The sequence below is a fragment of the Electrophorus electricus genome, chromosome 8 (genome assembly GCF_013358815.1).
Source record: "Electrophorus electricus isolate fEleEle1 chromosome 8, fEleEle1.pri, whole genome shotgun sequence".
Classification (NCBI taxonomy): Eukaryota; Metazoa; Chordata; class Actinopteri; order Gymnotiformes; family Gymnotidae; genus Electrophorus; species Electrophorus electricus.
In genome coordinates this window covers 1,006,659-1,016,658 of record NC_049542.1, presented here as the reverse complement: position 1 = coordinate 1,016,658, position 10,000 = coordinate 1,006,659, and the positions used below count along the sequence as shown (strand labels likewise).

At 48.7% G+C, this 10,000-nt stretch overlaps 2 protein-coding genes across 9 annotated transcripts in view; one reads left to right on the top strand and one right to left on the bottom strand.

Annotated features, from left to right (window-relative positions):
* Positions 1-1,339: 1,339 nt before the first annotated feature.
* si:dkey-126h10.1 (vesicular inhibitory amino acid transporter) lies at positions 1,340-5,818 on the bottom strand. Its single transcript, XM_035529123.1, has 3 exons — positions 5,579-5,818; positions 2,994-3,695; positions 1,340-2,341 (listed from the first exon to the last, which is right to left on the bottom strand). The coding sequence occupies exons 1-3, from the start codon at positions 5,816-5,818 to the stop codon at positions 1,883-1,885; spliced, it is 1,401 nt and encodes a 466-aa protein (XP_035385016.1). The 3' UTR covers positions 1,340-1,882.
* Positions 5,819-6,800: 982 nt separating this feature from the next.
* LOC113590314 (laminin subunit alpha-2-like) overlaps positions 6,801-10,000 on the top strand; it is a 124,339-nt gene continuing 121,139 nt past the window's right edge. For 4 of the 8 annotated variants that reach the window (XM_035528980.1, XM_035528981.1, XM_035528979.1 and 1 more), the window contains exons 1-2: positions 6,819-6,946; positions 8,656-8,756. In XM_035528980.1, the coding sequence (XP_035384873.1) occupies positions 6,918-6,946; positions 8,656-8,756 (130 nt within the window). In that variant the 5' untranslated portion in view covers positions 6,819-6,917. Of the gene's footprint in view, positions 6,947-8,655; positions 8,757-10,000 lie in introns of all 8 variants that reach the window. The other 4 variants (XM_035528983.1, XM_035528982.1, XM_035528976.1 and 1 more) reach the window with 3 other exon arrangements.

Sequence of the window (10,000 nt, the reverse complement as noted above, 5' to 3'; positions counted from 1 at the left end):
CGTCTGTACTGTACGACCCTGAAGATGTTCTGTGTGTGTGTGTGTGTGTACGTGTGAGTGTGTGTTTGAGGATCTTGCAGTTCACAGACATGCAGCATCCTGTTCAGTAGTGAAGTTCGCCTTCACACACTTCACACACTTCTCTATCCTCTCCGCCGTCCCCCGACGACTAGCTGCTTCTCTGTCCGCTGTGTCCGACACGTCTGGCCGGCGTCATGGAAACGGTGGAGTTAAACAATCAGTACTGATTCTCTTTTGTGTGTTTACATTATAAACCACAGTACAGCCTTCTAGAATGATCTAGAAGCTGTTTAAGGCTGTGTGTGTGTGTGTGTGTGTGTGTGTGTGTGTGTGTGTGTGTGTGTGTGTGTTAGTAATTGTTACAGGAAAGCACATGGAAAGATGGATCAAACCGTTAATAAATCTGAGATCTGAGATTTGACACACTGTGTCTGTTTTCTGGGAACACATAATCAGAGAGCTCACGTGTGTGTGTGTGTGTGTGTGTGTGTGTGTGTGTGTACATGTGTCATTGCCTCACACTGTTTTAAATGAAACATTTCATTTACCTTTTAATGAATAGATCTACAGGTCTGGATCTGTGCAGATCCACAGAGCAGGTATTAAACCCAAGACTGTGATGAAGGGCTGTTCAGTAAACCCTGGGATTACTGGCCCAAGCTGATAAACACTAAACACACTGTAGGAAAGACTTTTGGTTGGTTCTGAACACTAAACACACCATAATAAAGACTTTTGGTTGGTTCTGAACACTAAACACACCATAATAAAGACTTTTGGGAGTTTCAGACGCCAACTATTGCCCCCCCAACACACACACACACACACACACACACAAACACACACACACACACACACAGAGAAATGGGAACGCTTGAGAGATTAGTGCGATGGGGAAAGAGGGAAAGACTGAAAAATGTGGAGAAAGGAACTGAATGGCAATGTGAGAGATAGATAGAGAGGGAGAGAGACAGGGAGAGAGAGAGAGAAGGGAGAGAGAGAGAGAGAGAGAGAAAGAGGGGAGAGAGAGAGAGAGAGAGAGAGAGAGAGGTCAGTAGTGTGTTTGCTAAAAGCTGCCACTATTGTGGTTGAAGGTAATCAGCTTTCACTGGGTTTCTTTAGATGTGTGATCAGAACTTTGCTAAAATGCTCTCACAAAAAAAGAAGAGTAGAAGAAACACACACACACACACACACACACACACACACACACTCACAAAAGCTCCACACTTTGATTTGGATGCATGGTCTGTTTAGTGTTTTAGAAATTAGCACAATTACACTCCTAATAAAAGGAAACAGTGAGCATGCGCAATCTTTGGTCTCTCTCTGAAATACACTCCAATTTCTCTCAACTGGGCTTGGCCACATAAAAGAGATACAACACTACACATTAAAGAGATACAACACCACACATTAAAGAGATACAACACTACACATGAAAGATACAACGCTACATATAAAAGAGATACAACACTACACATAAAAGAGATACAACACTACACATGAAAGATACAACACTACACTTAAAAGATACAACAATAGACATAAAAGACACTCAACACTACACATAAAAGAGATACAACACTACACATGAAAGATACAACACTACACTTAAAAGATACAACACTAGACATAAAAGACACTCAACACTACACATAAAAGAGATACAACACTACACATGAAAGATACAACACTACACATAAAAGACATTTAAGATTTATGATATATTTATGATTGTCAATGTGTGAATGTTGTTACTGTTACTACTACTAATAATAGTTTTGTATTCAGACATCAAATGAAACACATCATATCAGATATGCAAGAGAATTTCCAGTTTTAACTTTGCAATCTCTGTCTATCTGTTCCCAAGAGCCTCCAGTACACCCCTAACAGAGTAGATGATACCCGCCACAGTGCACAAGACCCCGAGGGCCAGGATGAGGCTATCCAGGACCCTCCCACCCCAGCCCAGCCCCGCCCACTTCAGCCGGAGGTGGAAAAGCGCAGGCAGCAGCAGGGTCATGGTTGCCCCGGTTACGCTGCCCGTCAGCCCCATGAGCAGGGAGATGTGGGGCACACACGCTGCCATGACGAAAGTGAGACAGAGGAGGGAGCCACGGAGGAGGAGCACGTGCCACTCGGCCCCGCCCCCAGCCCCGCCCCACCCATCCCGGGCAATGCCTGACCGTGCTACGTCCGTGTGGAGCAACTGTGCAGCTGCGTAGAAAGGCAGAGGGTAGGAGAGCAAAGACTTCGTCAACAGACACAGGTTGATCATCATCCTCAGAGCCATAGGGAGATTCTCACTGACCACCTTAGACAGGGAGAGAGAGAGAGAGAGAGAGAGAGAGAGAGAGAGAGAGAGGGAGAGAGGGAGAGTAGGAAAGCCATAACACACAAAGAGAGAAGAATGTGAGGAAGAGAGGACAGAATGACTTCTTCACATATTCAGCCACTCTTGGCTTCCATGGCGTATCGCTCCTATTCCCAACAGTCTACACCAAAGCCAAGGCAGGAAGAACCAGGGCCTCTGAGTCAGAGATCCGTCCTCACTCCTGGGGTCTAATCCACACTTCGCCGCACTGCCAAGCTTTGCGTTACCGTGTAACGGATTCTCCAAATTGACATTGTTTCTATCTTTATAATGGCATGTATTATGTGACCTTTACTACAAAAATACTGCTGAATCTTTACAACAGACTCTTTACACTGGCTTCTTAACAGTGGCAACTTTACACTGGTATCTTTACAGTAATGTGTTGACACTGGAATCTTTGCACTGCCTTATAAAAGTGGCATCTTTACACTAAAATCTTTACACTGATAAATTGACCCTGGCAACTTTTCACTGGCATCTTTACACTGATGTCTTCATATTGGCATCTTTACACTAATGTCTTCATACTAGCAACTTTACGCTGGCATCTTTACACTAGCATCTTTACACTGCGGTCTTGACACGTTACCTCCTTGGTGTCGTGACCCCAGGTGAGGAGGGCCAGCAGTGCGAAGGCGGTCTTCAGCACACCGGCCAGCGTGTGTGTGCAGTCCATCATGGAGCCGAATTCCGCCCTCTCTGCCATACTGCCCTCCAGAGCCGGCAGAAGGATCTGCGATGTGTAGCTGAAGATGATTATGCCCGCTGCCACCAGGAAGTGGTCAAAGTCCACCGCCAGTGCCAGGACACCATAGGCCCAACGCGGACACTGGCACAGGCAGTAGACAATCACAATGAAGGTGAGGAGGAACTGGGCAAGCGAACAGAGGAAGCTGAGTCTAGACACCACCCTGAGGTCACGGATCACCACGCAGGGCGCCAGGGTCAGGAAGGTCAGTGCAGAGCTGGTGGCCGGGGTCAGGGGGAGGAAGGGTAAGCCGTGGCTCATCATGTTGCCACCAATGACCAGGTACAGGACGCAGGTGAAGGTGAGCTCCACCAGCTGGGCGGCACCAACGAGCCTGCCGCCCAGGCGCGGGCAGCAGGTGTCAGCGACGTCCTCATAGGTGTGGCGGATGCGGCGGACATGACCCTGCTCATCCTCCTCGTACAGACAGGAAATGAGGATCTTACCTGTGTAGCTGCACACGCACGCAGAGAGGACCAGCAAGACCAGCCCCAAGAAACCACTCTGTAACAGAGCGTAGGGCAGACCCAGCACACACACACCCTGCACAAACACAGACACAATAGCATGAGGAAACGTGATTAGGTCAGAGGGGACTGAACCTCTGTAAGGCCGTACCTGGTAACAGACCTGGAGCTCAGTGACAAACACCTGGGGGATTCTCCAACCACACTAGACCCTCGAGGCAGAAAGGAGATGGACACCACCATCCAAGCATCAGCACAGAGTAAGGCAGGGCCTTAGTAGCCAGTAGGATGAGAGTATTAACACCAAAGCCATAAACACGTGTGCCCCGCCCAATGTCAGACACCCAGCAGCACGTATGGCCCTGCCCTTCATCAGACGCCCAGCAACACGTATGACCCCTCCCAATAGAAGACACCCAGCAACACGTATGGCCCGACCCCTCATCAGACACCAAGCAACACATATGCCTTGTCCCTCATCAGACACACAGCAACACGTATGGCCCCACCCCTCATCAGATGCCTAGCAACATGCATGGCCCCACCCCTCATCAGACACCAAGCAGTAGGTATGGCCCCACCCCTCATCAGACAATAAGCAACACGAATGGCCCTGCCCCTCATCAGATATTCATTAAAATATGTTAATTCTAAACCTCTTGGAGGTATATACAGGTATATTTTAGATGACTGTGCATGCAAAGTGTGTGTCAGAGGTAGGTTTAGTATTGTGCTGTGTGTGTGTCAGAGTAGGTGTAGTATTTTGCAGTGTGTATGTCAGAATAAGGTTTAGTATTGTGCAGAGTGTGTGTGTGTGTGTGTGTGTGTGTGTGTGTGTGTGTGTGTGTGTGTGTGTGTGTGTGTGTGTGTGTGAAGAGTTAGGTTTACACAAACAAACTCTGGGTTTGGATAGAGGATGTTGAGCAGAGCTTTGTGAAATCAAGATCATATTTCTACATGGATGTGTGTGAACAGGGAGAGAGAAAGGAAAAAATAGTATTGTGTTCACATGACAGGGCATGACAGGATACTACAGGACACAACAGGACACAAGACCACAGCACAATAGAATATAATGCAATAGAACAGCAAAACACAACACAGCACAGCACATCAGTACAACCCAGCATAACCCAAGAAAACACAGCACAACACAGCGCAGTACAGAACAACATGACACAACACAGCGCAACACAACATAACAACAAAGCACAGCACAACACAGAGCAGTACAGAACAAAATGACACAACAACAGAACACAACACAGCACAGCATAGCACAAACAGGACAGCCCATCACAACACAGCATGACAGCACAATACAACACAGCACAAACTGAAAAAACACATGCGTGTCACTCACATAACTGTAGAGTGCATGACAAACACTGTATTATCAAATTAAATGAAGGATCTTCAGACACACACACACACACACACACGCACACACACTAATCTAGGATCAGCATGTTAATTATCTTCTTCTGATCTTATAACACACCCACATAAGACTACAGACACAGTGGCCACTGCAGTTTGCCAGCGCTGGTCTTGTGTAGGTGGGACGTAGAACTCAAGGTCGCTTAGCTCAGTCATGGAAAACATCATTATATAGAGATAAATAACATTATATAGAGATATATAACAGTGTGGTGTGATGGACCTATTAATAAATGAACTATTATTTACTATAGCGCAGGCGTGAGTGGAACTGTATTAGTTTTTTTTAAACATGGATCTTGTCATTGTGTGCCCGTCTGTGTGTGTGTGTCTATGTGTGTGTGTGTGTTTGTGTGTGTGTGTGTGTGTGTGTGTGTGTGTGTGTGTGCGTGTGTGTGTGTGTGTGTGTGTGTGCGTGTGTGTGCGTGTGTGTGTGTATGTGTGCGTGTGTGTGTGTGTGTGCGTGTGTGTGCGTGTGTGTGTGTGTGTGTGCGTGTGTGTGTGTGTGTGTGTGTGTACCTGTATGGCGTTTGTGATGTTCCAGCCTGCCTCCCAGGTGGTGATGCTGCGCTGTGTGTGTTGGTGGGGGTCTCCTCCCTCCTGCAGGGGGCAGCAGTCGTTCTCAAGCTCCGCTCTCTCCTCCCTGTCCACCAGTCTCTGCTCCTCTTCCTCCTCCTCATCCTCACCCGCGCGGAAGCACCTTCTCCAGGCGGTCCCGACGTGGGCACGGATCCTAGCTGTGGCGCCTGGATCCCACATCCTCAGAGACGGGAGACGTCCGCCGCCGCACACCAGCACAGAGGAGCGCCGTGGCGTTCTGGGAGACGCCAGCTGGTCCTCACCCGCCTGGAGCTCCGCCCAGGGGTGGGGCCGCCGTGCTGACGTACCACGGCCCGACAGCCAGGTGATGCTCCACCGCCCTCGGCCTACCAGGGCCTTCAAATTACCCTCCCATGACTTTTAAATTGGACAGCAGGTGAGCTCGTTAGCAGCACTGATTGACAGGCAGACGGGTCGTCGTGGTAACAGTGTCCTGCTGAGGATTGTGTGTGTGTGTGTGTGTGTGTGTGTGTGTGTGTGTGTGTGTGTGGCGGGGGTTCTGTTTGTGAGAAGGGGTCATACTCCACACGAACACTAGAGGGAGCTAAGCATGGAAGATTCATTCTCAAGTTTTGCCGAACTTTTTCACGATACTTCTGATATTTTTTTCATACAGTTACACGAGCTAGCTGATCTCAAATCAGACTATGTTCTGTTTTTTTTTTAAATTATTATTATTATTTAATGTCAAAGGTCACAATGGAAATCTAAGATCACTTTTTGAAATGCCATGCGCTTTTAGACAGATTTAACGCCTAAAGAGGAAAGTTCTGTCCATGCCTAAGTCTCTTCGTTCGTTCGTTCTCGTTCTCTCTCTCTCTCTCTCTCTCTCTCTCTCTCTCTCTCTCTCTCTCTCTCTCTCTCTCTCTCTCGCAAGACGAACGTGAGCAGTTTCACGCCTCGCGATCGGAGGACACCGGTTTGATGAGGCACGCAGAACCGCGCGACAAAAAAACGGGACAGATCTACCAAAAACGCTCGTGTGTGTGTGTGTGTGTGTGTGTGTGTGTGTGTGTGTGTGTTTTATTTTTTAATTTTTTTAATATAATTTAAAAAAAAAAAAAAAAAAAAAAAAAAAAGTTCCTAGCTCGCGTTTGCGACGCCCCCTTTTCCCCCGTGCGGCTGAACTTTTCCAAAAGTCTCCGTTTGACATTCTCGTGCGGAGCCCCCCAGTCTGCAGCGCTTCCCCGCGCGCCCTGAAGAAGCCGCCGGTACGTAAAATGAGAGAAGCCTCTTTCCTCGCGCTCCTGGCGTTGCTATGGCAATGCGCCCGCGCTCAGCAGAGAGGTGAGTACCGCGCTTACTTCACTCGGCGCGTGTGAACGCGCTTTAGAATCGCGCTAAAAGCGCACCGGACGCACAGTTCCTGCCCTCATCACCTCTGCACAAGCAGCCTTCTGAAAGTTCGTCTTTGTTTTGGAACACAAAGAGTCCGAGACTCGATTTGTCCCTAATGGCTCTCTGTCGCCGCGAGCCATCGCCGCGAGCCATGGACTGCACCGTACTCTGCGCGCGGCGTCAGGGAGTGTGTAGCGTCGTTGTGTGTGGCGAAACCGTGAACCTTGTGCGTGCGTGCGTGCGTGCGTGCGTGCGTGTGTGTGTGCGAGAAGCAGAAAAGGAATACTGAAGCCTAAACATAGAGACAGAATTCATCCTACAGACATGAATAAGACGTCCAGACTCAGGCCAGATCTACTGAGCGAGAGCATGCGAGATACACACTCATGTTTTGTGGTATGTGATGACTGTAGTAGTGATGACTGTAGTAGAGTGATGACTGTAATAGAGTGATGACTGTAGTAGTGTGATGACTGTAGCACAGTGATGACTGTAGTAGTGTGATGACTGTAGTAGTGATGACTGGGGTGTAGTGATGACTGTAGTAGTGTGATGACTAGTAGAGTGATGACTGTAGTAGAGTGATGACTGTAGTAGAGTGATGATGAGTGTAGTGATGACTGTAGTAGTGTGATGACTGTAGTACAGTGATGACTGTAGTAGAGTGATGATGAGTGTAGTGCTGACTAGTAGAGTGATGACTGTAGTAGAGTGATGACTGTAATACAGTGATGACTAATACAGTGATGACTGTAGTAGAGTGATGACTGTAATACAGTGATGACTGTAGTAGAGTGATGACTGTAGTAGAGTGATGACTGTAATACAGTGATGACTGTAATACAGTGATGACTGTAGTAGAGTGATGACTGTAATACAGTGATGACTGTAGTAGAGTGATGACTGTAGTAGAGATGACTGTAGCATATAAACCATTACCAAACCCACATGGTCTTCTGTGCTCTCTTTGTTTGTGGGATTCTAATCATGTTTCTTAAATTTCAGTTAAATGAAACATGATAATGGAGTAGACATCTTTTATTCCGTTCTAAACGCAACTCTGCGTTGTTCAGTTTCTCCCATGTGGCCCACTGCGCTGTGTGCTTATGGTGTTCTGGTCCATGTTTATAGGGACCTGGGGACCGCGTGCTGTTCTCTGGGATGTCTGGGGAAAATCGTTTGCGGCGTTCTGCGCGTTCCTCAGCCGAGCTTTGTTTCTTCTTAAAGAAAAGAGGAGAGGACAGCCTCAGAACACTTAGAAGAGGGAATCGATATCTAATTCCAGAACAGGAGTGAGCAGGGCCAGGGCAGGCCGCTCGGAGCGGACTTTGATTAATCGCTGCGAATGTTTCGCCGATCGCCGGTCATCACGGTGTTTGTACGAAGCATGAAGGCCTGTCCCAACTCATTTATGTTAGAGGAGAAAATATTTCAGTGTACAGGCAATCCTGAGAGAGAGAGAGGGGGAGAGAGGGAGGGAGAGAGAGAATTTTGGTATCCCCTGATCCCTGAAGTCACCATTGTAGCGTTTTGTTAAAACAATCCAGGGTTTGTTCTTGCTTGTAATCTTGGTTTAGAGTGGAGATCCCTCACTCACAATAGCCTTGTTTCTCTCTCTCCCTCGCTCTCTCTCTCTCTCTCTCTCACTCTCTCTCTAGTGCCTCATTCCAGCCGAAATCCAGAACGTTTTTTGCTCGCTTGCTCTTTGCACTAATAATGCTCCCTCCATTCTCGTCTGGCCTGCGTGGCGCCAGCGCAGGTGGGTAGGCAGTGCCGATGCCCCTCCGCGGAGACCCTCACTGTCCTCCATGTCCCACTGTGGAGCCGTAGACCAGCGAGAGGAGCACGGCGGTGTGGAGGAGTCAGGGGTTGAGGCTGGCACCGCGCTCACTCTGGGCTGCTGAAGTCAGGCTTAGCTTGTGTGTGTGGGAGGGGGTAGATGTTTGGCCTTTTACCTTTGACCTCAAACTCAAGCTGTGACCGTAGGAGACTGTATAAGAGGGAAAGTTATTTCTCCTTGGCAAACGCAAACACACGCACACACACACACACACACACACACACTCTACAGCTGCGAGGGGATGTTTTTATAGGTGGTTTGTTGCTGAAATCTGTTATTCATAACCTCTCCAGGAAGCTGTGGACCCTGCCTGTGGGTCCTTTCTTTTCCTGCCTCTCTCTCTCTCCCTCTCTCTTTCTGTCTCTCTCTCTCTCTCTCCCTCTCTCTCTCTTCCTTTCTCCATCTCGCTCGCCCTCTCTCTCTCTCTCTCCCTCTCTCTCTCTTCCTTTCTCCATCTCGCTCGCCCTCTCTCTCTCTCTCTCCCTCTCTCTCTCTTCCTTTCTCCATCTCGCTCGCCCTCTCTCTTTCTGTCTCTCTCTCTTCTCTCTCTCTCCCTCTCTCTCTCCCTCTCTCCCTCGCTCCCTCTCTCTCTCTCTCCCTCTCTCTTTCTGTATCTCTCTCTTCTCTCTCTCTCTCCCTCTCTCCCTCTCTCTCTCCCTCTCTCTCCCTCTCTCCATCACGCTCTCCCTCTCTCTCTCTCTCCCTCTCTCTTTCTGTCTCTCTCTCCTCTCTCTCTCTCCCTCTCTCTCTCTCTCTCCCTCCCTCTCTCTCTCTCTCTCTCCCTCTTTCTCTCTTTCACACACACTGTCATGCATACATGCTCCTTTTCCCTCTCTCTCTCCCTCTCTCCCTCTCTCTCCCTCTCTCTCTCCCTCTCTCCATCACGCTCTCCCTCTCTCTCTCTCTCCCTCTCTCTTTCTGTCTCTCTCTCTCTTCTCTCTCTCTCTCCCTCTCTCTCTCTCTCTCTCTCTCTCCCTCTCTCCCTCTCTCCCTCTCTCTCTCTCTCTCTCTCTCTCCCTCTCTTCTCTCTCTCTCCCCCTCTCTCTCTCCCACTCTCTCTCTCTCTCTCTCTCTCTCTCTCCCTCTCTCCATCTCGCTCTCCCTCTCTCTCTCTCTCCCTCTCTCTTTCTGTCTCTCTCTCTCTCTCCCTCTCTCTCTCTCTC

What these genes read in the sequence shown, in the direction of transcription:
- si:dkey-126h10.1 (XM_035529123.1), bottom strand. Translation starts at nt 5,818, where the DNA reads ATGTGGGATCCAGGCGCCACAGCTAGGATCCGTGCCCACGTCGGGACC. An exon ending in ACATCACAAACGCCATACAG is followed by an intron (nt 3,696 to 5,578) that starts GTACACACACAC and finishes GTGTTTGTGCAG; the next exon opens with GGTGTGTGTGTGCTGGGTCT. An exon ending in GGGGTCACGACACCAAGGAG is followed by an intron (nt 2,342 to 2,993) that starts GTAACGTGTCAA and finishes TCCCTGTCTAAG; the next exon opens with GTGGTCAGTGAGAATCTCCC.